Source organism: Brachyhypopomus gauderio, chromosome 5, assembly GCF_052324685.1.
Source record: "Brachyhypopomus gauderio isolate BG-103 chromosome 5, BGAUD_0.2, whole genome shotgun sequence".
NCBI lineage: Eukaryota > Metazoa > Chordata > Actinopteri > Gymnotiformes > Hypopomidae > Brachyhypopomus > Brachyhypopomus gauderio.
This window is the reverse complement of record NC_135215.1, coordinates 29,814,677-29,842,148: the sequence shown is the minus strand read 5'-3', so window position 1 is coordinate 29,842,148 and position 27,472 is coordinate 29,814,677. Positions and strand designations below refer to the sequence as shown.

Genomic DNA, 27,472 nt, shown 5'->3' with positions numbered 1-27,472 from the left:
GTACTCCACCATGGTGAGGTCATCCAAGGTGGGGAGGCGCTTTGCCGTACACGTTTGTCCCTCCGTGATGGAAGAGGAGGCCTCGGACCAAGAGGGGGAGAAGGATGAAGTGGAGGTGAGGCCTGCATGGGGGCACCACCCCGCTGCCTGAATGCTGATCACATACACACACACCTGTTTCCAGTCTACATAAAATCTCAGGTTTCTTCCAACTGCTGTGCGTTTTAGTGCACCTTCCTGTCTACTGTCTGTTATATTTGGTGTTTGGGTGAAATTAACTGCCTTGCACAATTTTTGTAAGATTGAAATCTACATGTATGGTACAGTAGCCTACATGTGATTTTGTGTACATACATAATGTGTATGTAAAGAACATGCTATTTTCATGATTCTACATACAAGAAATTAGAAAGGTCCCAAAGGTGGCTGGCTTACCTCACTGCACTCAACTTTGTTGCTTTCAACAATATATATATGTGAGGTGTAACTTCCTAATGTCAGTTCACACATTAATAATAATAACAACTCAGCTGCCTTGTTCAGAAGTATAGATCAGCTAGTAAACCTCACCTCCTGTGTCTTCCCTAAAACTGCTTCAGTTGAAAAATGAGACAAGTTTGCAATATTTTTTAGGAACAAGATTAATAGTATAAGGTAGAACATAGCAACAAGCACTAATACACTATCAACCCTTATATCAGTTACTCAGCCTAACTTTAATATGTCTTATTTCCAAGAAGTTGACATGGTAACACTACTTGATGTGATTTCATCACTAAAATCATGTACATGTGAACTGGACCGTTTAACAACATGCTTTTTCAAGCAGATTCTGAACTCATTAGTTAATGAAGTTCTAAAGATCTAAAGAGAATTCCCTAATATTCTTAAAACTGCTATGGTTAAACCACTATTAAAGAACAGCAATCTTGATCCCACAGTTCTCAATAACTATCGACCTATATCTAACCTTTCCATTCTTAGCAAAATCATTGAAAAAGTTGTGTCAATCCAGCTGATTGATTATGTCAAAGTAAATCAGATGACACTTTTCAGTCTGGTTTCCAAGTTCTCCACAGCACTGAAACAGCATTAGTTAAGGTAGTAAATGACCTGAGATTAAATAAGGATGCAGGCAAACTGTTACAATTCCTGTCTACTACCCCTCCTGTTTTGGTTTATATTTCCTGGTTTCCCTTTGTGTACTCTTATTTTGAAATTCATTGAGTGGTTTCAGTGTGTTTCCGTTCACTCCTTGTTTGTAACCCTGTCCCTCATTAGTGTTCCCAGGTGTTTGTACTTGGTTTTCCTTGATTTCCACTGTATTTAATCCCTGGTTTCTGTGTAGTCTGTGCTGGTCATTATTGTGGTAACATCCCTGTGGTTCATAGGTCTGTCCAGAGTTTCCTGTATGTAAGTCTGTTCCTGTTGGTTTAGTTTAGTTTTATTAAATATGAATGACTCACTCCTGGATTTGACCCTTGCCTGTTTATATGAGCCTGATTTTGGATTGCCCTTCAAAACATCTTGCTATGCTCAGCACATGCGTCCACCTCATCACTTCCAGATGCCACAAACGTTACACAAACTCTCGGTCCTCTTTCTGCTAGATTTTATGGAGTCAAATTAGGGTCTTTAATGGTGACGAAAAAATAATAATATCGAAAATATAAGATTAGCATTTTGCATTAATCATTAATATGTTAATATGTTTAAACATTAATATGTTTCTGCAATACTTTCCCTCTTTTGCGTTTCTTTCTTTTCTTTGCGTTTCACATTTTATGTTGCTGCTTCTTTTTTGCAATACTTTCTCCCTTTTGCGTTTCTTTCTTTTGTTTGCGCGTCACTGCTTTTCTTTCCGTCTCGCATTTTATGTTAATAATTTTTTTTTGCGCTTCTCTCTTTTCTTTGCTCCGGTTTTACCCTCTGTGTGGGGGCCGGGAAAGAGGCGTGGCCAAGAGCGAAAGGCGCAAACAAAAGAAAGAAACGCAAAAGGGAGAAAGTATTGCAAAAAAAGCAGCAACATAAAATGTGAAACGCAAAGAAAAGAAAGAAAAGCAAAAGAGAGAAAGTATTGCAGAAACAAATTAGGAACGTAAAATGCAAATTAGGAACGTAAAATGCAAAATGCTAAACTTATATTTGCGATATTATTATTTTTTCGTCACCATTAAAGACCCTAATTTGACCCCATAAGATTTAAGCGCTGCTTTTGACACCGATGATCAGGGCTCTCAAGTTTTGGATTCATGTCAGAGTGTGAGAGTTGTTGACGGGGGGTGGCGAACGTTAATTGTTGAGCGGGGGGGGTGGGGGGTGGCGAACGTAAGTTGTTGAGCGGGGGGGGGGGGGGGGGGGGGTGTATATCGCGATCGATCGCCAGTGGAGGGCGACATAGATATGGATCGGAGGTAAATAAACTAGATTTTTTTTTTCTCGCCGTGTGAAATCGGAAGTGTGGCATGTGAGCGTGTGAAGACGGTCAAATGCGTGTCACACGCTCAATGCGTGAGACTTGAGAGCCCTGCCGATGATCATGAAATACTTCTTGATCAACTACAGAGCTGGGTAGACCTTAGTGGCTTAGTCTTAGACTGGTTTGGATCGTATCTAACTGGGCATGATTACTATGTTGCATTAGGTACCTCTTCCTCCACACGTCAAAAAATAACTTGTGGCGTCCCCCAAGGATCAATTCTTGGGCCGTTACTGTTCAACCTATATATGCTTCCGTTACCACATATCATTAACAAACATGGTATTAGTTATCATCAATATGCAGATGACACTCAACTTTACATTTCTCTAGAACCTAAAGCCCTAAAATCTATTTGCTCACTCTTTGACTGCATAGGTGATATACAGACATGGATGTCTGACAATTTTCTGCAATTAAATAAAGAGAAGACAGGTTCTTGTTCTTGGTAGTGATTCACAAAGAATGATGTCCAGATTTATTTAAATCACATGAATCTGAATGCCAAACTATGTGTTAAGAACCTAGGTGTCACCTTTGATAATGAGCTCAGCTTCAAATCACACATCATGTCTACATGCAAGACAGCTTATTTTTACCTTCGAAACATCGCTAAGGTCCAAGATATGCTCTCTCCTGCTGACAGAGAAAAACTTGCATTTATCACATCAAGGCTAGATTATTGTAACGCTGTTCTATCTGCTCTTCCAAAGAGCTCTATACCTACAGAGAGTTCTGAACGCTGGTGCAAGGGTTCTGACCCGCAAGAGAAAGAGAGATCATATTACACCTGCACTCCACTCACTGCACTGGTTACCTGTCAGGTTTAGAATAGATTTTAAGGTTCTAGTGCTGGTTTTTAAATGTCTTCATGGTCTTGCTCCTCTTTACCTTAGTGATATGTTCCAGTCAGGTCTCTCAGGTCTTCAAACAGTAATCTACTGGTGATTCCTAAAAGCTGATTAAAGATTGGCGAGAGTGCTTTTAGCCACTATGGCCCAAAGCTCTGGAACTCTCTTCCTGAAGTAGTGTTGTGTCATTCGCGAACGATTCGTTCAAATGAACGAAACATTTGAGTGAACGAACTGAATCGAATCACTTCCTCAGCTGATTAGTTCCTTTTTCAGTTCAGTAATTGAGCTCAGCAGCGACCGTGCAGGCCGGCAGGGGAACTGCATGCTCAGTGATTCGTTCAGTGATTCGTTTACTGTACTGAGAGCTCTCGTTCATTCTCTGATTTGTTCATGAACTGAAAGCTCTCGTTCACTCTCTGATTCGTTCATGAACTGAAAGCTCTCGTTCATTCTCTGATTTGTTCATGAACTGAAGGCTCTCGTTCATTTTCTGATTCGTTCTTGAACTGAGGTCTCTCATTCACTCTCTGATTCGTTCACTGAACGTACTGTCACTAGGGTTGCCACCTGTCCCGGTTTTCCCGGGACTGTCCCGGTTTTCACGTCGCTGTCCCGGTTTTCCCGGGCTGTCCCGGTTTGTCCCTGTTTTCCTTATTTTTAATATTCGGTCCCGGCAAAATAAAAAATTCATTTAATGTCCCGGTTTTCACTAGGTTAGTTCAAACGACTATTTAGACTGTTTCTGCACATTTTAAATCCGTCTTTTTTTAAATCACTGTGTCCATTTTACGTTCGCCCCCCCGGTCAACTATTTACGTTCGCCACCCCCCTTCAACAATTTACGTTTGCGTATGAGAGTGTCCTTGTTTTTTGTCAGACCTAGGTGGCAACCCTGTCACCCAGAGAACTGTTGCTAAGGACGTGATTCACATTTGCCCTGCCACTCACATTTTCTTTTTGATTGTACATTTAAGTTGATATTTTCTTCTGAATGTACAGTTTTTATATTAATGTTGCTCTTAATTTAATATTTATTTTGCACTCAGTTGTAGGTTAGTTCATACTTATTTTTTGTATTATGTTACAGTGATCCCGCAACACTTCGTGCTTCAGCTTTTGTGAATTCACTCTTTCACGGATTTTTATAAGATATTAATGGGGAAAAATAATTCACGGGTCTTCACTTTTTCACCGGTTGTCTGCGGAATTCGATCGGCGGAAAAAATATATATATTTATGATTTTTTACATGACAACACTTTTTTTTAATGTTGCTTTGTGTTCCAGGTTTGAAAAGTGCTGGAATTTAGGCTAAAGTACATGAAAATGCTTGAAATTGTAACTACTTGGTTTCACAACAAATAGCTGTCTGAACAGTTCTCTTGTATTACATTAACAAATACGAGCCTCTTGTAATTCCAGGATGAAACATAACTATTTTACATATATACAGGGCCGGCGCCACGTGGGGGCGAAAGGGGGCATGTCCCGCCCCCTCAAAGTAAATAATAAGACCCATTTATTTTACTACAATCGCTGCACGGCGCCCGCTCGACAATCGTCACACGCCGCCACCCAAGCACTCAACAACTTACGTTCGCCGCCCCCTCACTGTATATGTCCTGACGCCGGCACTGCATATATATAATATTCTTATATTTTTTTATTATATAATATAATATTTTATATTTACGTATAGGTTTAGTTTCATTTTGAGCCTGCCTGCCTCGATGTATAATAGTAAACAACACAGAATTGAAAATTAAACAACAGCGAATAATCAGTAATTATTGATGGTCAGTGAATTTAAATGAATTATAGAGGTCTTGGAAAGAAAATAGGGGATTAGGAGGAGATGATTCGGGCATAGATTAATGGTAACAGCAATTGCTAAATCGGACTCTGGGAGGTAGAGATATAATTGGTAGCTAACAGACAGAACTGGCTACCCCAAAGCAGCAAGTAAACTCTGAGCGTCTTACAGAAACGTAGCCCGGCATGTCCGTGCGTGGGTCCGGGGGAGGAAGGCGTGTCGAATGACGCACGTTCAAGGTTCGTTCACTCCTGAGGCGGCTAGGTCAACAGAGTCGGTCTCAGCTGAGACTGCTCAAATCGCGAAGACTTAGCAGTGACGTCACAGTCACGGATGGAGGGTCACAGTTCCCTTGATGAGATGTACTTCAAAGTTAAACTAAAGTCAATTTCTATCGGCCAAACAGAATTAACTATTTAACTAAAGTCACAGAAGATGAGCTTGACTTTAAAGACAATGCAAAACAAAAGTAAGTTTGACGATGACACATAGACTAAATTAAAACACTTTTCTCGAGAAAATAAAATATAACGAAGATCTTCTACAGGTTGGACAAAGTTTGAACTCGATTACGGTCTTTTTGGCATCACTCCAACTCTAGAATTCACTCTCGAGGGACACCTTTTAAGCAACATTTAGGGGCGTGACTGTAGTTCCCCATGGGTTGCTATTCTGTTGCTGAATATTCATCATCTCTGCCCAGACAGGAGGTCATCTGAGAAGGGGAGAGAGAGAGGAGAGGGGAAGAGAGAGAGAGAAAGTGGGGTTTTTGTGTGACGCTGAAGGAGGAGGCACAACAAGCGTCGGACAGTGCAACATACAACTTTTAATCGACACTCAAACACGCGTAAGCTCCGTGCGGAGTGCAAGCACACACGGACACTCTCACACAGGCACGAAACTTTAGACAAAGACGAGCACAAGACACTGCGCGAACGCACGTTAAATAGGTGAATAACACAAACCCTCGTGATCTCGAGACAAGGCACAGGTGCGACTACGAACATGCTCACGAACAACCCACACCCACGGAAGTACATACATGGACATGACGACACGCAGACAACGAAGCGGCACGCCCACAGGGAAGGGTCCGGAGCTGTGACCGTGACATTTTGACCCTACCCGTCAAGACAATTGGAATTCCCTATTCCTAAATAAATTGACTTGTAATGCTCTGCCTAAATAAGTATTAACTTGGTTCTACCAGCTTATACATTGAGCCATTCTTAATTTCCACTGTTGGACAATAAATGACACATAATACACAGACAGGTATGAAACTGGGGTCACATAAGCACACATGAAAATGGTTACATTTGATAAGTGACCAGAGGCGGTTTTTGCATAGAGGCGTGGCTAGGCAACTGCCTTGGGCCCCTCCCACTGCAGCCCACTGTAGGGGCCCCCTGACCAGAGCCGTATAGAGAGAGAGTCGCGACAACGGAAGTTCAAAACGCTTGATGGTCACGTGATTCACGGAGGCTTCAGATAGTTCCAGGAAGTTCAATTTGAGCGCATAAACACAGAGACAACTGCGATTTGAGGATTATTGTGAACATATAACGACCAACTTTAGGCTAATTTTAGAGCACATTGCTGTTTAATGCTTTGATTGTTTTATAATTGTTATATATTACGTTCATTTATATATTTAGAGGGACAGGAAGGGGTGAGAAATTCAGATTAGATTAATTTTCTAACATTAACATATCTTTAAATCATGGTAATTTCTGTAATCCCATGGTATTGGTGACCTAAGTAATCTAAATGACTAATGTACATTTTCTGACAGAAGGAAAATTTTCTTTGACTTCATTGTGCAGAAATATGCTTTAAAAGGTTACATTAAAACACATTACATTTACATCCAGACAGTATATGACATATTAAAATACATTGATAAATTATATATATATATATATATCTTGTCTTTTTAATACACACTTATTTACAGCAATTAATTCATTAAATAAATCTCTAATAATCTCAAATATGAATATCATGTCAAGCAGTTTAAGCAGTGTCAAGCAGCTGATTAGTTCCTTTTTCAGTTCAGTAATTGAGCTCAGCAGCGACCGTGCAGGCCGGCAGGGGAACTGCATGCTCAGTGATTCGTTCAGTGATTCGTTCAGTGATTCGTTTACTGTACTGAGAGCTCTCGTTCATTCTCTGATTTGTTCATGAACTGAAAGCTCTCGTTCACTCTCTGATTCGTTCATGAACTGAAAGCTCTCGTTCATTCTCTGATTTGTTCATGAACTGAAGGCTCTCGTTCATTTTCTGATTCGTTCTTGAACTGAGGTCTCTCATTCACTCTCTGATTCGTTCACTGAACGTACTGTCACTAGGGTTGCCACCTGTCCCGGTTTTCCCGGGACTGTCCCGGTTTTCACGTCGCTGTCCCGGTTTTCCCGGGCTGTCCCGGTTTGTCCCTGTTTTCCTTATTTTTAATATTCGGTCCCGGCAAAATAAAAAATTCATTTAATGTCCCGGTTTTCACTAGGTTAGTTCAAACGACTATTTAGACTGTTTCTGCACATTTTAAATCCGTCTTTTTTTAAATCACTGTGTCCATTTTACGTTCGCCCCCCCGGTCAACTATTTACGTTCGCCACCCCCCTTCAACAATTTACGTTTGCGTATGAGAGTGTCCTTGTTTTTTGTCAGACCTAGGTGGCAACCCTGTCACCCAGAGAACTGTTGCTAAGGACGTGATTCACATTTGCCCTGCCACTCACATTTTCTTTTTGATTGTACATTTAAGTTGATATTTTCTTCTGAATGTACAGTTTTTATATTAATGTTGCTCTTAATTTAATATTTATTTTGCACTCAGTTGTAGGTTAGTTCATACTTATTTTTTGTATTATGTTACAGTGATCCCGCAACACTTCGTGCTTCAGCTTTTGTGAATTCACTCTTTCACGGATTTTTATAAGATATTAATGGGGAAAAATAATTCACGGGTCTTCACTTTTTCACCGGTTGTCTGCGGAATTCGATCGGCGGAAAAAATATATATATTTATGATTTTTTACATGACAACACTTTTTTTTAATGTTGCTTTGTGTTCCAGGTTTGAAAAGTGCTGGAATTTAGGCTAAAGTACATGAAAATGCTTGAAATTGTAACTACTTGGTTTCACAACAAATAGCTGTCTGAACAGTTCTCTTGTATTACATTAACAAATACGAGCCTCTTGTAATTCCAGGATGAAACATAACTATTTTACATATATACAGGGCCGGCGCCACGTGGGGGCGAAAGGGGGCATGTCCCGCCCCCTCAAAGTAAATAATAAGACCCATTTATTTTACTACAATCGCTGCACGGCGCCCGCTCGACAATCGTCACACGCCGCCACCCAAGCACTCAACAACTTACGTTCGCCACCCCCCCCACCCCCCCCTCAACAACTTACGTTCACCAACTAGAAATTTTCTGATGCCCCCTCACTGTATATGTCCTGACGCCGGCACTGCATATATATAATATTCTTATATTTTTTTATTATATAATATAATATTTTATATTTACGTATAGGTTTAGTTTCATTTTGAGCCTGCCTGCCTCGATGTATAATAGTAAACAACACAGAATTGAAAATTAAACAACAGCGAATAATCAGTAATTATTGATGGTCAGTGAATTTAAATGAATTATAGAGGTCTTGGAAAGAAAATAGGGGATTAGGAGGAGATGATTCGGGCATAGATTAATGGTAACAGCAATTGCTAAATCGGACTCTGGGAGGTAGAGATATAATTGGTAGCTAACAGACAGAACTGGCTACCCCAAAGCAGCAAGTAAACTCTGAGCGTCTTACAGAAACGTAGCCCGGCATGTCCGTGCGTGGGTCCGGGGGAGGAAGGCGTGTCGAATGACGCACGTTCAAGGTTCGTTCACTCCTGAGGCGGCTAGGTCAACAGAGTCGGTCTCAGCTGAGACTGCTCAAATCGCGAAGACTTAGCAGTGACGTCACAGTCACGGATGGAGGGTCGCAGTTCCCTTGATGAGATGTACTTCAAAGTTAAACTAAAGTCAATTTCTATCGGCCAAACAGAATTAACTATTTAACTAAAGTCACAGAAGATGAGCTTGACTTTAAAGACAATGCAAAACAAAAGTAAGTTTGACGATGACACATAGACTAAATTAAAACACTTTTCTCGAGAAAATAAAATATAACGAAGATCTTCTACAGGTTGGACAAAGTTCGAACTCGATTACGGTCTTTTTGGCATCACTCCAACTCTAGAATTCACTCTCGAGGGACACCTTTTAAGCAACATTTAGGGGCGTGACTGTAGTTCCCCATGGGTTGCTATTCTGTTGCTGAATATTCATCATCTCTGCCCAGACAGGAGGTCATCTGAGAAGGGGAGAGAGAGAGGAGAGGGGAAGAGAGAGAGAGAAAGTGGGGTTTTTGTGTGACGCTGAAGGAGGAGGCACAACAAGCGTCGGACAGTGCAACATACAACTTTTAATCGACACTCAAACACGCGTAAGCTCCGTGCGGAGTGCAAGCACACACGGACACTCTCACACAGGCACGAAACTTTAGACAAAGACGAGCACAAGACACTGCGCGAACGCACGTTAAATAGGTGAATAACACAAACCCTCGTGATCTCGAGACAAGGCACAGGTGCGACTACGAACATGCTCACGAACAACCCACACCCACGGAAGTACATACATGGACATGACGACACGCAGACAACGAAGCGGCACGCCCACAGGGAAGGGTCCGGAGCTGTGACCGTGACATTTTGACCCTACCCGTCAAGACAATTGGAATTCCCTATTCCTAAATAAATTGACTTGTAATGCTCTGCCTAAATAAGTATTAACTTGGTTCTACCAGCTTATACATTGAGCCATTCTTAATTTCCACTGTTGGACAATAAATGACACATAATACACAGACAGGTATGAAACTGGGGTCACATAAGCACACATGAAAATGGTTACATTTGATAAGTGACCAGAGGCGGTTTTTGCATAGAGGCGTGGCTAGGCAACTGCCTTGGGCCCCTCCCACTGCAGCCCACTGTAGGGGCCCCCTGACCAGAGCCGTATAGAGAGAGAGTCGCGACAACGGAAGTTCAAAACGCTTGATGGTCACGTGATTCACGGAGGCTTCAGATAGTTCCAGGAAGTTCAATTTGAGCGCATAAACACAGAGACAACTGCGATTTGAGGATTATTGTGAACATATAACGACCAACTTTAGGCTAATTTTAGAGCACATTGCTGTTTAATGCTTTGATTGTTTTATAATTGTTATATATTACGTTCATTTATATATTTAGAGGGACAGGAAGGGGTGAGAAATTCAGATTAGATTAATTTTCTAACATTAACATATCTTTAAATCATGGTAATTTCTGTAATCCCATGGTATTGGTGACCTAAGTAATCTAAATGACTAATGTACATTTTCTGACAGAAGGAAAATTTTCTTTGACTTCATTGTGCAGAAATATGCTTTAAAAGGTTACATTAAAACACATTACATTTACATCCAGACAGTATATGACATATTAAAATACATTGATAAATTATATCTATATATATATATATCTTGTCTTTTTAATACACACTTATTTACAGCAATTAATTCATTAAATAAATCTCTAATAATCTCAAATATGAATATCATGTCAAGCAGTTTTTCTGTGTCCTTTCCTCCGTGTTGTTTGTGTAGTGTCCACCATGGTTTGCTGTGTTGCATGGGGATGCTCCAATCGAGCAAAAATGTATGGTTTCCCCACTGATACTGAGAGGAGAAAAAAATGGTTGTCTCAACTAAGCAGGAGCAATCTTACTAAAGATTACAACAGCAAATATATATGTGAGGTGTTCTGTCCTCGTCAGGCGCCCATTCACTTGACTAGACAGACAGCTAACGATGGAAAGAATTTCTGAGGCAGAAGCGAGTTTTGAACGTTTACTTCAATCTTCAGATACATAGAATTCTTCCTTCACTCTCGTAAAACTAAACAAACAAACAGAAATGTACATAGAAGTGTGTTCGCTGCATCTTCTTACATACATTTTCAGTAGCATACGAATTACATACAGAAACGAACATACTAGTTAGCTCTACATGACTTGCCGAAAATCGTCAGGCATTCTATCTATACACAAACAATATAGACTCATAAAGGCATGAATTGGTCATTTTACATAAAACTATAAACAATATCCACTTACAAGCAAAGCCTTCTCAAGGGCAAGAACGGCTTATAAGGATGAGCACCTCTTCACTTTGTGATGGTTTAAATTAACTGAAAAAACGAACTTCTTCTCGAGCTAGAAATGACATCACAGAAAGTTCCATCAGTTGAAGGTAGGCTTAATAGTGGATTTTTTACTAGAAGACACCAGGGTGGCGTCAGAACCCCAAACATTTCAATGTCATGACACTCCCCGTCTGGTATTGTGGGATACCACTACAATTGCACACTATATATTATGTGAACACACAATTAGGGTCTCTAAACACTGTCCTGTGACTCTAGATCATTGTGAGACATGAGAAGCACTGTTTCAGATACAGGTCTTTGGTAGGTCTTAGTTGCTCCATTCTTGAATATCTTGACCTCGACTTTTCTGACCTTACCATCTTTGTCTGGAAAGGTGTCGTTGATGAGTCCCATTGGCCATTCGTTACGATTTACTTGCTGGTCTTTTAGCAGCACTAAATCTCCAACTTGAAGGTTCGGACGGTCGGTCTGCCACTTTCCCCGGCTTTGAAGCGTCCCTAGATACTCCCGTCTCCATCTGTTCCAAAACACATCCGCAAGGTGCTGCACCTGCCTCCATTGCTGCCTGTGCAGATCTTTTCCGTCTGAACCACCTGGGAAAGGAGGAGGAACGCAGACCTTTTGGGTGAGGAGCATCGCTGGTGTAAGCAGGAAAGGTGAGTCTGGGTCTGTCGTGATAGGGGAAAGTGGTCTGGCATTGATAATGGCCGTTATCTCTGCCATAAGAGTGGAAAGCACCTCATGTGTCAATTGAACACGGCTGGACTGGAGAAGCATTGCATCTAGGATGCGTCTAGATATCCCTATCATTCTCTCCCAGCTGCCTCCCATGTGAGAGGAATGAGGCGGGTTAAAGACCCACGTGCAACCTTCTTCTCCGAGGTACCTTCTGATGTTGGACATGTTCGGGTCTGTCTGCAGAAACCCCAGCTCCCGACAAGCGCCAACAAAATTGGTACCACAGTCTGATCGTATCTGTTTGGCAGGTCCGCGCAAGCTGGTGAACCTCCGGAAGGCATTAATAAAACTGGAGGAGTCCATCGACTCAATCAGCTCAATGTGGATGGCGCGTGTACTAAGACACGTGAAAAGGACAGCCCACCGCTTGCTGTTTGCATGCCCCCCCCTGGTGCGCCGTGTGACAACTGACCAAGGACCGAACACATCTAGACCCACAAAGGTGAAGGGAGGTTCCATGCTCAAGCGATCGGGTGGTAGGTCTGCCATCAGCTGAGTGTTTGTTCTGCCTCTAAGTTTTCTGCAGATGATGCAGTTGTGCAGGACATGCTTAATCAATCTTCTTGCTCCAATGATCCAATATCCAGCAGAACGCACTGCTCCCTCTGTGAAGACTCTGCCCTGGTGCATCACTTGCTGGTGATAGTGCCCTACAAGTAGTTTTGCAACGTGACCCCCTGGAAGAACAAGAGGATGTTTCTCCTTATATTCTAGATCGCCATGTCTGAGCCGTCCTCCTATTCTCAGCATTCCTTCTTCATCACAGTAGGGACTAAGTTTGTACTGAGGACTGTGTGTGGGGATGTCTTTTCCGCCGGCTATGCAGGTAAGTTCTTCCTTGAAGGCTTCCTCTTGCACACTTTTGATGATTGCCTTTTCTGCCTTTGCTAGCTCTTCAACGCTGCGTGGCTGCTTGCAGTAATGCCATGGACGGCATGTCTGATCTTGGGCTTTGTTCTTGATGGATCTGATGTTGTGGACTAGCAAGCTCATGGCCCTGATTAGCTTCTTCCATGAAGAAAACCGTTCAAACCTCTGACATCCAAGCTGAGATCGATTGGTGAGCAGGTGAGTAACTGTTGCTCGTACCTCCACATCCACATCAGGGTCAATGAGTTCATAGGCTTCCGTGTCTGTGTCTCTGTTGGCATGTGACAAGAAGGCAGGCCCCTTTAGCCAAGCGCTGTCACTCAACATGGCTGCAGACACAGACCGGGTGTCGGCTGGGTTACAGTTGGTGGGGACATAGTGCCACTGCTTGGGTGCTGACGATCTTCTGATACGTTGCACCCTGTTGCCAACATAAACATAGAACCTCCTAGTCTGGTTACTAATGTATCCAAGGACTACACGACTGTCTGTGTAGAATTCAACAGCATTTAGTTCAATGTCCAATTCACTGGTGATAACTTCTGCAATTTCCACAGCTAGAACAGCAGCACCCAGTTCTAATCTGGGGACGGTGTGCGCAGACTGTGGAGCTAGTTTTGCTTTGCCCAGTACAAACCCGACGTGAGGATTGTCTTCTACATCAATAACTTTGAGGTAGGCAACAGCTGCAATAGCTTTCACTGAAGCATCAGAGAAAACATGTAGCTCTTTCCTTGTAGCCATTGAAACTGAGGTAGCAGCATAAGGTCTTCGAATCTGTAACTGCTGAAGATCACTGAGAGAATCTCTCCATGCACTCCATCCAGCCTCCCTGTCTGCAGGAAGAGGAGAGTCCCAGTCCAAAGTCTTGCTTGAGAGTTCTCTGAGCAGCATCTTTCCCTGAATTGTGACTGGTGCAGCAAACCCCAGTGGATCGAATAGACCGTTGATGGTGGCTAGGACACCTCTCCGTGTGTAGGGTTTGGCTGTGTTGGTCACTTGGAAGGTGAAAGTGTCTTCGGTTAAGTTCCACCTTAGGCCTAGGCTTCGTTGAATAGGTGTTGCATCATCATCTAGGTTGAGTTCTCTGAGCTCTTTTGCACGATCATCGGCAGGAAATGCTTCCATGACTTCCTTGCTGTTGGATGCTACTTTGTGGAGACGGATGTTGGATATGGCAAGCATTTTCTGTGTCCGTTTCAATAGATCGATCGCCTCACCGGCTGTGGGTCGTGAAAGAAGCCCATCATCTACATAGAACTCTCTCTCCGTGAAGCAGCGCGTATCTGAGCCAAATTCCTCTTCGCCGTGAGCTGCAGCGCGTCGAAGCCCATATATGGCAACTGAAGGAGAAGGGCTGTTGCCAAATATATGAACTTTCATGCGATACTCACAGAGGTCATTGGCAGGATCATTGTGCTTGTGCCAGAAGAACCGCAGGAAATCTCGGTGGTCTTCCCTGACAACAAAACTGTGAAACATCTGTTCTATGTCCACGGTCACAGCAACAGCTTCACGTCTGAACCGCAACAAAACACCGACCAAGCTGTTATTTAGGTCGGGTCCAGACAGCAGGACGTCATTGAGTGAAACGCCATGGCTCTTCGCACTTGAATCAAAAACCACCCTGATTTGGCCAGGTTTCTGCGGGTGGTAAACTCCAAAGAGAGGTAAATACCAGCACTCTTTCCCAGCTGGGAGAGGAGGAGCCTGCTCAGCATGGTCACGGTCGAAGGTGTTCTGCATGAAGGCGACAAAGTGTTTCTTCATTTCAGGTTTTTTCTCCAGAGTGCGTTGGACAGAAGCTAACCTTGTGAGTGCCTGGTCGCGACTATGAGGTAGGCGTTCGCGAGGTGTTCTGAATGGAAGTGGAGCAACCCAGCTGTTTGTATTGTCCATGAACATCTCTTTATCCATAAGCTCTAGGAACAGTCTGTCTTCCACAGAGAGCCCTATCTTGTCATCATCTTTGGTTGTCTCAAAAATTGTGCTTCCTAGTGAACACTCTAAAGATCTGTGAATGTCTGGAGTGGCTGTCTGCTCGAACAGGGACCCAAACTTCTCCTTGACGCGAAGCCTGTTAGGACAGGGTCTAAAGAAGGAAGGTCGTTTGTTCTCAAGAATGTTGGTGCGGTAAGTTTGAATAGCTGCAGGCCTGTGAGTGCTTCCTAAGCAGACATCACCTACAATGACCCATCCCAGGTCCACTCTCTGGGCATACGGCGTATCATGAGGACCATTCCGCTGCTCCCTTACTTTGTGGACTCTTAGTAAGTCACGGCCCAGCAACAGGAGGATCTTGGCTTCAGGATCTAGTGGTGGGATAGAGTGTGCTATGGGTTTGAGGTGAGGGTGGTATAGAGCCGACTCAGGAGTTGGGATCTCGGTCCGGTCGCTTGGAATGTTGATGCACTCGATTAACGTGGGCAAGGTGAGCATTGTAGTTCCATCTAGTGACTGCACAATGAACCCTGTGGCTCTTCTACCTGTCATCTCGGTTGTTCCAGCACATGTACGCAGTGTGAAGGGTAGGTCTGATCCCTTGATGTTGTACATGTCAAAGAAGTCAGGTCTCGCGAGAGACCGGTTACTTTGGTCATCTAGAACCACGTAAGCTCTTGTCACTTTCTCTGGGTGTGCTTCAGGAAAGATCTTTACCAAACAGATCTTGGAGCAGGACCGTGGACTTTGACCCTCTCCACACACCTCAGTGCAGCTTGACTCGACAGTTAGTGGCGGTGTTACTCCTGCGCTCTCCCCGCCATGCCTAGATGGTGAATATGGCGGTTCAGGATGGAGAGCTGAGACGTGATTCGTACTATCACACTCCCTACACCTAATGACTGCAGTGCACTCTTTGGCCATGTGACTCGTTGAGGAGCAACATCTAAAACAGGCACCAATGTCCTTCAAGAGGGCTTTACGTTCCTCTTAAGGATTTGCTGCGAAACTCTCTGCAGCGCTTGAGAGGATGCGGTTTCTTGTGAAGGGGACACTGCTTCTCTACATCGCCAGCTTGGTGTCCTGAAACTTCTTTCTTGTCTTTCTCTTGTGATATATCTGTCTTGTGGGCAAACACTAGACTCTTCTGTGGTTTCTTATCAGCGGCGCCTTGCTTTAGGTACTCTGTGTTACCAGTTTGCAACCTGAAACCTGGATCATTGCGTGCTCGTGCCTCATCGTAGACGAACTCACAAAAGAAGGAGAATGGAGGGAAGGTTACACCATAAGTGCTCTTGTACTTGAAGCCCTGTTTAAGCCATCGCTCTTGGAGGTTGTATGGTAATTTTTCCACTATAGGAGCGACACCACGTGCAGTGTCCAAGTAGCTAAGGCCAGGGAGGTAGCCTTCCAGCTTAGCGGCTTCTAACTCATGAAGGAGATCACTGAGTTCTCTCAGCTTCACTGGATCCTTGTTAGTGACCCTTGGGAAGTTTGTGAGCCTGTCAAAGAGTGACTTCTCTATAATCTCCGGAGAACCGAAACATTGTTCCAGGCGTTCCCAAGCCTTGATTAATCCAGCAGAAGGGTTACCTACATGCACGGCTCTCATTCTTCTGACATGCTGTGCTGACTCTTGTCCTAACCACTTAATTAGGAGGTCCAGTTCTTCACTGGCACTGAGGTGTAGTCCAGCGATAGCGTTGGTGAATGATGATCTCCATGCCCAATAGTTCTCAGGAGAATCATCAAACCGTGAGAGGCCTGAGGTAATCAGATCTCTGCGTGCCAAGTATCTAGCTACATCACTAACACCTGAACTGCCATCTACTGGCTGTTGTGAAACGCCACAGAGAGGTGAGAACTGTGCTGCACCAGCTGTAGGTTGCCATGGAGATGTGTGATGAGGCATAGGCTTGGTGGGTTGCGGTGTTGGTCTATAAAGTTTGGGCATTTTAGAAAAATTGGCTTCAACTGTGAACTCAGTAAGGCGCTGTCTAAGAGGAGACTCAGATTTCAGCATGTGAATTATTGGTGATGTGGGTTGTGCATGTGGCTTAACATCCTCTGTTAATTGTAACTGGACATACTGACATGTTCTCTCTTCCGCTTATTGCTGGAGCGATTTATCTGCAACCACTTCAGACTCCTCTGCCGCTTCAAGCGCACTAACTTCAGCTAAGGCAGCCGCCACCTCCCTTTCATGTCTGAGTGCGTTTAATCTAGCTTCAATTTGTGCTTTCTCAATCAGAATGTCTGACTCCTTCTTAGCGAATTCGGCTTCTGCGCGGGCTGTCTCTACTCTAGCATAAGCTGCAGCTACGGCTCTGCTGGCTGACGATTTGCCGGACAAAGATTTACTGGAAGACGCACGAGCAACTGACCTGGTTTCCACGGTAGAGGAATGTGTTGTTTTTCCATCCATCATTCAGATAAGCTGCAAACCAGGTGTGAGTAGTGGTAACGATGATGAGAAGTAGGATAACAATTGAAGATTACTTTCCTTGAATAGTTCCGCCCGCCGCGCTGGATGCTTTTTTACTGTTCTGTCCTCGTCAGGCGCCCATTCACTTGACTAGACAGACAGCTAACGATGGAAAGAATTTCTGAGGCAGAAGCGAGTTTTGAACGTTTACTTCAATCTTTAGATACATAGAATTCTTCCTTCACTCTCGTAAAACTAAACAAACAAACAGAAATGTACATAGAAGTGTGTTCGCTGCATCTTCTTACATACATTTTCAGTAGCATACGAATTACATACAGAAACGAACATACTAGTTAGCTCTACATGACTTGCCGAAAATCGTCAGGCATTCTATCTATACACAAACAATATAGACTCATAAAGGCATGAATTGGTCATTTTACATAAAACTATAAACAATATCCACTTACAAGCAAAGCCTTCTCAAGGGCAAGAACGGCTTATAAGGATGAGCACCTCTTCACTTTGTGATGGTTTAAATTAACTGAAAAAACGAACTTCTTCTCGAGCTAGAAATGACATCACAGAAAGTTCCATCAGTTGAAGGTAGGCTTAATAATGGATTTTTTACTAGAAGACACCAGGGTGGCGTCAGAACCCCAAACATTTCAATGTCATGACATGAGGTAATCATCAAACACTGCATTTGCACTTTTCACAATAAACACACTATTGGAAAGCTTAATGCCTGATTTATTAAAATACAGAATAGTGAACAAAAAAAAATCATAGACTCCAGGCAGACTCGGGTGCAGGGTGAGGGTGCTATCTAGTTGCAGGCTCCATTGAATCCCCTATGGTTCTTTGGCTTAAAGAAAGAGAGGAGAAAAAGACAGGAGAAAATGATTATTATGAGTATTGATGTGATATGAATTTAAACTTGTTGCACATCCTTGGTTGTTTCTTTATATGTGTAATGAGTGTATACGTATCCAGTAAGTGTTCTCTAATACTGTGTATTCACCCACTATGGGATATGTATATGGGTAGACAAAACTGAGTTGTCATGTGTGAGGAGTAAACTCACATCACTCTGCAGGCACATTTTGAGGCAGACCAGTTCATCAAAACCAAACAGGGCAAGACTAGGCTGAGAGCAGATGCTGTTCCCACCATTTTTGTGCATCGCCCCGCACTCAGAAAGAGGAAGCCCCCTGCACTACGATGCACCACTGGACCTGTAAAGACAGGGCCCATAGCTGCTGATCACAGCTATAGTGTTGACACAGGTATAATAAGTATGAACTCCTAATAATTATATTATTTCTTTAAGTGATAGAATATTTAAAACTTTTTTTTTTTTTTGTATATATCCAATATATCCAAAAATATAACAATATTTTTACATACAGATATAAAACCAACCAGCTCAAATGACCACTGCAAAGTAGAGCAGAAAGTATACCCAAGACATACAGCACAAATGACTGTGATGTATATGTATGTATGAATGTGTGTTTATGTGCAACACAAAAGTGCAACATAGGATAAATGTACAGAATGTACTTGCCAGCGAGGGTAGAGAGCCGCGACAACATTCCCCCAGAGGCCAGAGGTAGGCAGAGAAAGGCCCGGGAATTCCACCCGCCCACGGCCCCCCCAGGAGATGTGGAGTCCCAGGGCTGCACTTCCCAGTGACCCCCGCACGCCCGCCCCAGCAGGCGAGAGAGGGAGACCCCGGACAGCCCCCCCCACAGCCAAGGAGTGCAGGTCCAGGGCAACCAGAGGAAACAGAGCCCCCCCCCCCCCCCCATGGGCCAGTAGCAAAGCCCCAGCGCCCCGCCCCCCGGGGAACCACCCCCCACCCGGCAGGGCCCCCCTCCCGCCGAGGAGCCCCGAGCCGCCCCGGACCACAACCGCCCAGGGGAGCGGGCCAACCGCCCCCACGCCGGAGCACCAATCCAGGCCCCGGAATCCCAAGGCTATTTAAAGAATATTTAAAACGTAATCACACTAAATAGTATACGTCTTTTATATCCAGCAGTTTCAAAAACTGAGGAAATACGTTAATAAAATAAAATAAAAATAAATAAAACAAAATAAAAAGGAAAATAAAATAAAAGGATAAATAAATAAAATAAAAGGAAATAAAACGTTAGCTGGTACTCCAAAATGGATATCTTCATTTTACCTCCTCGACCCAACACACTCTACAATCACACTCAAATGTTATATTTAACCAATACTAGCTACCCCGCAAAAACATCGCGTTTGGGTGAAATGGCATTAAGAGAGGAATTTACAATTAATAGGCTGTCGGTCGTTAATGTGAAATCTCGCTAACCGTATTCGCGTTGTCTTAGCATAGATTTAGTTCCCTAAATCTGCTTATTAAGAGGTGGATAATTCACTAAAATGCTTTAATTCACATTTTAAAGCACATGCTAATTTGATTCTGATGTCCTTATAATACACAATCTGATTTATTAAGCGTACTAACCTGTAAAAGTGTATCACAGATGGTCCACTGCTCCAGTTTGACTGCGCTGCTCAAATTTGCTGCTAACTTCTGGGAACTATTGACAGGCTCCACGATCCGCCATTGCTGTAAAAAACTGGTCCATTGGAGTGAACGGAGTTGACGCGACTCTCTCTCTATAGGGCTCTGCCCCTGACTAGCTAACTTATTTCTCGCATATTAATGTTGATGGGCCCCCTAGCTAAATTCGCCTTGAGCCCATAAATTGCTAAGTCCGCCACTGTAAGTGACACAACTTAATACATATATATGCATATGCCTACTATAGCACATTACATGTTGATACTCGGTTACATATAAATCTAATTTGACATTACACTGGACTACAAGTTGTGATGGAAATTTTATGATTTCCCTTTTTCGTAATATATATTAAACACATTAGATGTATATGTTAGGGCTTTTGCACATATGTGTGTTAATCATGGCACTGAAGCCATCCTCATGGCTTCAGTAGGCCTCAAATGTGTTTGCCTTCTCTCTGGATGGCCTCGGCTCACTCCTAATTTGATGTTCTTCTGATGTTTCTAAACTGACCTTGCTGGAGGCGCCTAATCTCCACTTAGAAGTGGCCACGGCGACTCTCAGTCCACCATGCCATTATGAGAATGCTGAGTGTGGGGAGGGCATGTAAGGGGAGAGGCTAATATACTTTTGTCAAATCAGTGTTAATTACTTCATGTATTGTCCAATCATATTCTGTTAATCACCTCATGTTCACCTCGTGGACACTGTGTGTGCTTATGATTAAAGTATAAAAGATGAGAGTTTGGAGAGGGGAATTAGCTCTCTTTGCAAGTGCCTTGTGTGTTTGTGAGAGGGGTCTCTGTGCTCTCTTTTGCAGACGCCTTGTGCGTTTGTAACAGGGGTCTCTTGGAGAGGGGTCTCTGGGCTCTCTGTGGCAGACACCTTGTGTATTTGTAACAGGGGTCTCTGGAACTAATCCATACTTGCTTAATTAATCCATACTTGCTTATTAAATCCATACTTTGTTAAATAAATCATTGTACTTTATTATCTTACCCAACTGCTTCTGACTTTTATTGTGCTTACCATTTAAGGGTTTCAGAATTTCAACCACAAGTGTATTGATAGAGCTCAAATAATGCAGCACCTGAACATGAGAATATGCAGGTCTCTATGACAGAACTAATGAGCATGCATATCTAAATAGCAGAACACGCAAGAATATATATATGCATGCATGCCTTCACAATACAGTTCAAAGCTACAAAGATAGGTATGTCTAACTACTGAAACACATAGTAATACATGGATATGCGTCAATGTGGGGTGATTATACAATAACAGATATTCTGATAAAATTACTTAATATTGAGTACATGAAAGATCATGATTTGTGTTTTTATATCAACCACAGATCACTTTGTTCTGGTTCTGTAAGGGCTGGAAAGCTGGATACTGGTTTCACACATAATTATTCTTTCCTTGGTTGAAAGGTTGCCGAGTTTGGTGTCTCTAGACTGAGTTCGCGGAGTTGGTTCCAGTCGGCTCAATTCCAATTCCGTGTACAGTTCAGATTTGGAGTTACAAGGATTTCTTAAATATTGCATCTTCAGTTCTGGATTTTAACACATGAATTCCAAGGGGTTATAAACTGGGGTTAAGCCTTGGGGAATCAGATAGGCCTTTAATTTAGGTTTATGAGTGTAGACCTTTCCTGAGCTCTGTGGCCTCCTGAGAAGGGTTGATCCTGACCAGAGCACGTTAGTAGTATGAATTCCTTGGGGCCTGTTACCGAGCAAAGGACCAGTGTTTATCTTTACATACAATTAAAGAGCTGTGGATGGGTTAGTCTCTTGCCTTCAAAGGTGAAAGTAATCCACTTTGTGATAGTGCAATGACTTTGGCTGTCTCCGCTACACAATATTTGTTCCCAACTCACAAGAATTGTGTAAGAATGGGGCATAAAGGACAAGATTGTGACAGCGGTCACAGATAATGAGGCCAAAATGGTTGCTGCTGTGCGCAAGGCAGGTTGGGCACATTACCCATGTTTTGCTATCACCTTAAACTTGGTTGTAAAAGACTCGCTCAGAGGTGTCCTGGAGTTGTTTGAGATCCAAAAGAAAACAAGTGCAATTGTTTTTTTCTTTCACCACAGCACCTCTGGTACATCCAAGCTCAAGGAAATTCTAAAGAAGCAGAAATTTCCTGAGCAAAAACTGCTTCAGTCAGTTGAGACCAGATGGAAATCAATATTTTTACATGTGGCAGAGACTGTCTGAGCAAAAGGATGCAGTTAACACAGTTCTCTGTCTGCTTGGCAAAAGCTGTCTTTGCTTGACTCAGGAAGAATGGTCTGGAATCCGTTTCTCCCTGAAAGACCATTTGAAGAGGTAACCAGGGAAATATCGGCTGAAAAACGTTTCCATTTCAAAAGTCATACCCCTGCTGTCACTGATTTCCATAGCTAGGTGGAATTGAAGTTAACATGTAACAGGATAACTTTAATCAAGATGCCCAATAATAAAGCATCAAAAATCAATAATTACTGTACTGAGACAGTACTTGAGTTTGTACAAAGCATTTTATATCCTGGAAGTGGAAAATTATTTTGTGCTTTTTGTAAAATCTTCTAAAATCACACTTGACGAGCAGCATTTCAGAGACACAGAGAGTGAAACTAGCTCGGGTAGCAATCTAGCTAGGTAGATTGGCTATTTGCTTATCATTTTATAGGCTACTGTCACATGTGATGATAGCATTTCTGGTGATGGTTGTCTGCGAAATGTTGTAAATGTAATTTGCAGACTCCAAGCTCTCAGGAAGTGATCTTTGGTTTTGTTCTAGTTCTCAAATCAGTGCCAGAACAACCTACAGTCCTTTATTACAAAGTTGTGAACTCACTTATTGAACAGTTGTAGGGTATTTTATTCCATTTTATTTGTTATTGACCTCTCATCAGAGGTTCACATACTCTTATAACCTATACCTGAACCATTTCTCCCTAATTATATATAAAATGTCTACGGCTTCCCTTCATACACAATACCCTTTACCATCACCACCCCCTCCATAATTAAAATGATTAAATTAAATTAATTATTAATTATATTAATTAAAATGAAGATTTATTAAAATATGAATGGATTAACAAAGGGAAGAATGAAGGATGCCCAAGTTATGTGCAATGGTCTACACCAATTAGCAATCTCTCATTAGCCCACTGATTATTCCAGGTAAGAATTCTAAAAAGGTACACAATTTAATCAAAATAAAAACATTCCCACATACAATTACAATCCTTACATTTTCCTCTCTTCTTTTACAGACTACATGAATGGGTTTTTCTAAGTTGGCTGTGTTCACAGATAAAATTATCCTTATACCCTTTCTTATCCAAGTCTTTTTTTATTCCTATTCTTTCCATGGAACAGGTGATTGCCCTGTTACAAGCTGCAATAAAGTTGAATAAATATTATTAATTCAAATGATGTAATCAGCAGCCTTTAACCATGTCATTAGTTATGGTGTTATCTTCCTCTACGTCCACAGTTATTGTCTTGCCCACCAACTTGAAGATATTCTGGGGTGGTATGCCTTGTGGCTCTGCCACCTTAACTCCCAGCATGTCAAGGGTTAATTGTGTCCCCTTCTGCACTGCTCTTCTCACCACCACTGACTTGCCCAACTGAAACCAGAAAAGAAAATTATTATTAATGTTATTATTAACTATTAAAACATGATATTGGAAATGGTAATAGTATTAGTGATAGAAACAAGCAACGTTTGAAAAGTAATTTGGATATAATGTGGTTATTATTTGATAGCATATTATTTGACACTATGCTAAATTGCATATTCTGCTATTCATATTACTTGGTGAAATGAATAGCAGACAGTTGACAAAATAATCATGAACAACAGAAAGATCAATGAAAGTGCAGTACTTAAATTTGTGGTCAGACCTTGCTGTGGCAGGAGGCTTCACAGGGAAGCATTTGCTTGATTGTTGAACCCATGGCGAGTTCCACTGTTCGGATTTCTTTCACCAGTGCTTTGAGCTCAGCTGGCTCTAGGGACGCTGCATGGTCACTTCCCTTCCAACTTTTGTCCAAGGTCACATGACGTTCCACGACCTTTGCACCTAGGGCTACTGCGGCAATGGTTACACTGATGCCCGACTCGTGACCCGAGTAGCCGATCGGAATGTCTGGGAATTCCTTCTGGAATTCCTGCATTGGAGAGCAAACAGAGGTATGCATACCTATTCTGTTCTATGATCTTCCATGGCGGCATGGCAGGTTTGGTAGCAGGAGTCAGAGAAATAGCACCTAATGAGAACAAGTAACTAATGCATGATTAAATTTAATTAAACAATGAATTATTTATTTAAAAGTTCAGGGAAGTCTGTCCCTAAAGCTCCAGGCATAATGGCACCAAGTCTCTATAACAAGTGCAAGATTCTCACTGTGATGATGCGCAGGTTGACATGCTCTGTGGCCAGTGGGTAAGCACTGGTACACTGCAGAAAGGTGAAGTTTGGGTTGTGCTTCTTCACTGTCTGATAAACACAGTGCATGGTCTCCATAGACTGCATACCACTGGAAATCACCATGGGACGGCCTTGGAATATGTCCAAATATGCACCGTTACTACAGTAAACATTTTGTGCCATGTTAAATAATGAATGCAATGATTTATGATTATATGATCTATATATATAGAGAGAGACTCAGTTCAGACTTGTACATGTTGGAGTCACCTTTACTCCATTAGGGTTACAACTCTTGCTGAAACTGTAAGACACACACAAACCTTTTCTGGCGGTCTTCTCAAGGTAAGGGATGTTGCTGGTGTCTGCCGAGGCCACTTTAAAGAAGGGCACATTGATTTCATGTAGGAACTCAACTGCCATCTTTTAAGGAAAGAAACATAACAATAATAATAATTTCAAATTGTTTTTTTTTTTTGCTATCACTATATGTAGACCACATAGTAGTTCAAATACAGTATGTTTTGAGACCCATTAAACTAGAAATATGCCCTAACCTCGTCCATGCCTGATGCAGTGAAGAAAATTCCAACTTCTCTGGAAAACTTTTGCAGCTCTTTGTACTGTTCATGGCTGAACTCTAGATGGCGCTTATGTGCCCCATAAGTGTTTCCCCAGGAATGAGGAGAATTGTAAGGACGCTCTAGTGCTCGTTTAGTGAACCTGTGCTGGAGCTCGCTTTTCTGAAATTTCACACAGTCTGCTCCACAGTCCTGAATAGGGAAGATAGAGGAGGAGAGTGAGCAAGAGCATATTAAGCGAGTACAACTGGTAAGTGTGGAATTCAATCGCTGTGACCTGGACAGATTAGAGTAGACCATGCTTGAAAGTGATTTGGATATGTTTGACACATTTGGTAAGTATGGAATATTTTTGTTTTGGCATATGCTTTGTAAAATGAACTTGATCTTCAGTTGTGAATTTTTGTTTGATCGTACAGGATGTTTTCCTTTATTATTTTTTGTCTATAAAGATTGCTATGGGACCAGTGACAATAAATTAGACAGATTGTGAATGGAGACAAACCTGAGAAATACATTTTTGGGTTATAAATTTGTTTTTCATTGTCTGTGTTACGGAATATGTTGGGTTCCTTTTTGTTATCTTTTTATGTGGATTGTAAAACACCTATGACTGGAAGGGGGTAAGTGCCAGTTTTGTTCTGATTTTCTCCTGGTTTTGGCTTAGTTAGGGAGCTAGGTTGCATTCCTGTTTTTTTGTTGATTATTTGTTTTGTTAGGTGAAGTTAGTGTTTGGGTTGGAGTTAGTGTTGGGTTCTGTTTGTTGTGTTGGTCTTGCTTATCCCCTGGAGAAACTGCCTGTTTTTCTTTTGTTGGTTTGGTGCAAGTCATGACAAATACACATGAATGAATCCATGCGGGGTCTCTGTGGTTTACATTTATTAACCAAACACCCACCTCATCGCCTAGACTGACCAGTAACAGTCTGTCTGTTGGAAAGCCTAAAAAATGATATATTTAATACAGATTTGTTCTTTTCTTTTCCAATATAAATATGTAGGAGTTGAGGAGTTTTTTATTTATGCAACTGATTGAATAACTGACTCATTCCAAACTGAAAACAAATGGAACAACATATACAGTACATCTTGTACATCTTATTAATTATTGTCACATCATTATTTGTATACAAATCTGTGGCATTTAACAACTGCAGTTTAAATTAATGGCTATTATATTTACAAAAAGTTACTCATGTAGTATTGCTCTGGGCTGTTTTATTTATGTGAACAAACTCATCCGAGATTAAATGTTTCTAATTAGCATTATATATCAAATGTTACCTCTAAATAAAATCTAAAATAAATAAATAAAAACAAAGCCAAAAAAACCCTGTAAACTTTTCAAGGACAATACCTTAGCCATGTGAATCATTTTCTTGGCAATCTCAATGTCTCCTTGATGATTCTGACCAATCTCTGCGATGATGAAACAAGGGTTCAAGCCCCCGATTCTTCTTCCTGGACAAAGTTCAAACTCTGCAGACATCTTAGATTATGCTTAGATGCTAAAAAATAATTTTGAGATCTTCTCACCAGTGAGCTTTCGCTAGCAAAGGGGCTTACATCAGGGTCAAGGAGCAATATATAGGCTTCAGATGTTCCGCCCCCACACAGCAAGCAGTAAGTGACACGTACACAGGTTTTCTGTGTGTGTGTGTGTGTGTGTGTGTGTGTGTGTGTGTGTGTGTGTGTGTGTGTGTGTGTGTGTGTGTGTGTGTGTGTGTGTGTGTGTACACATGCATATTTTTTGTAGTTGTGTTTATAACATTGAAACAAGAAAATTTTGTAAAGACTCTCTACAGTGCAATACTACCAAGTACTTGGACTTCCAAGTGCTAAAACTGAAAAGTGTAATCTCAAAACGTATAAAGTGCAATTAAAAATTATTTGCAAAATGAGACAATCACATTGTGTACCTATCTCTTTATAATGAGAACAGCAAACAGAACATTTTGCTTTTTAAATGTATGTAAGGAATGTCACCTGATCTGTCCCTACCAGCCTCACCATGCCCCTTTTTTGGCATACTTATACACCTTCCCACCACTTCCTAGTCATGAAGTATCATCGTTTCCATGCAGCATACCAAGCGTTTCCATTGCCTGTTTGATCTCCTGTGGTCTGACCTTTGCTTACTCTCCAGACCTCGTCTCCTACCTAGCCCTTCTGTACCTGATGGATTCTGCTCTCGCGTTATGACCCTGGAGCGTCCAGACCACCCTAAGAAAACGCTATCGCTACTAATCTTAGTGCTAGTGATTCATGTGCCATTTTCTGTACACGTGATTCATTTAAATAAAAGCGGTATACATCCGCAGTTGGATCCCTCTCTGTCTGGTCAATACGTTACAATGTAGAACAAAATTCTGAAAACAGTTCCCCAATAAATGAATATTGGCTACACTTAGAGGCTCACTTTGCAGGTCTTAATTATTATCTGTGAATGAGTAAGGTAATAGACTTAACACATTTGCAAATTATATCTATAGTAATA

General features: G+C 42.0%; 1 protein-coding gene across 1 annotated transcript; it reads right to left on the bottom strand.

Moving 5' to 3' along the window:
• Nucleotides 1-23,035: 23,035 nt before the first annotated feature.
• On the bottom strand, nucleotides 23,036-26,591 carry LOC143515066 (N-acetylneuraminate-9-phosphate synthase-like). Its single transcript, XM_077006971.1, has 6 exons — nucleotides 26,333-26,591; nucleotides 24,953-25,168; nucleotides 24,719-24,818; nucleotides 24,372-24,526; nucleotides 23,869-24,135; nucleotides 23,036-23,591 (listed from the first exon to the last, which is right to left on the bottom strand). The coding sequence occupies exons 1-6, from the start codon at nucleotides 26,462-26,464 to the stop codon at nucleotides 23,400-23,402; spliced, it is 1,062 nt and encodes a 353-aa protein (XP_076863086.1). The 5' UTR covers nucleotides 26,465-26,591; the 3' UTR covers nucleotides 23,036-23,399.
• Between the last annotated feature and the right edge of the window lie 881 nt (nucleotides 26,592-27,472).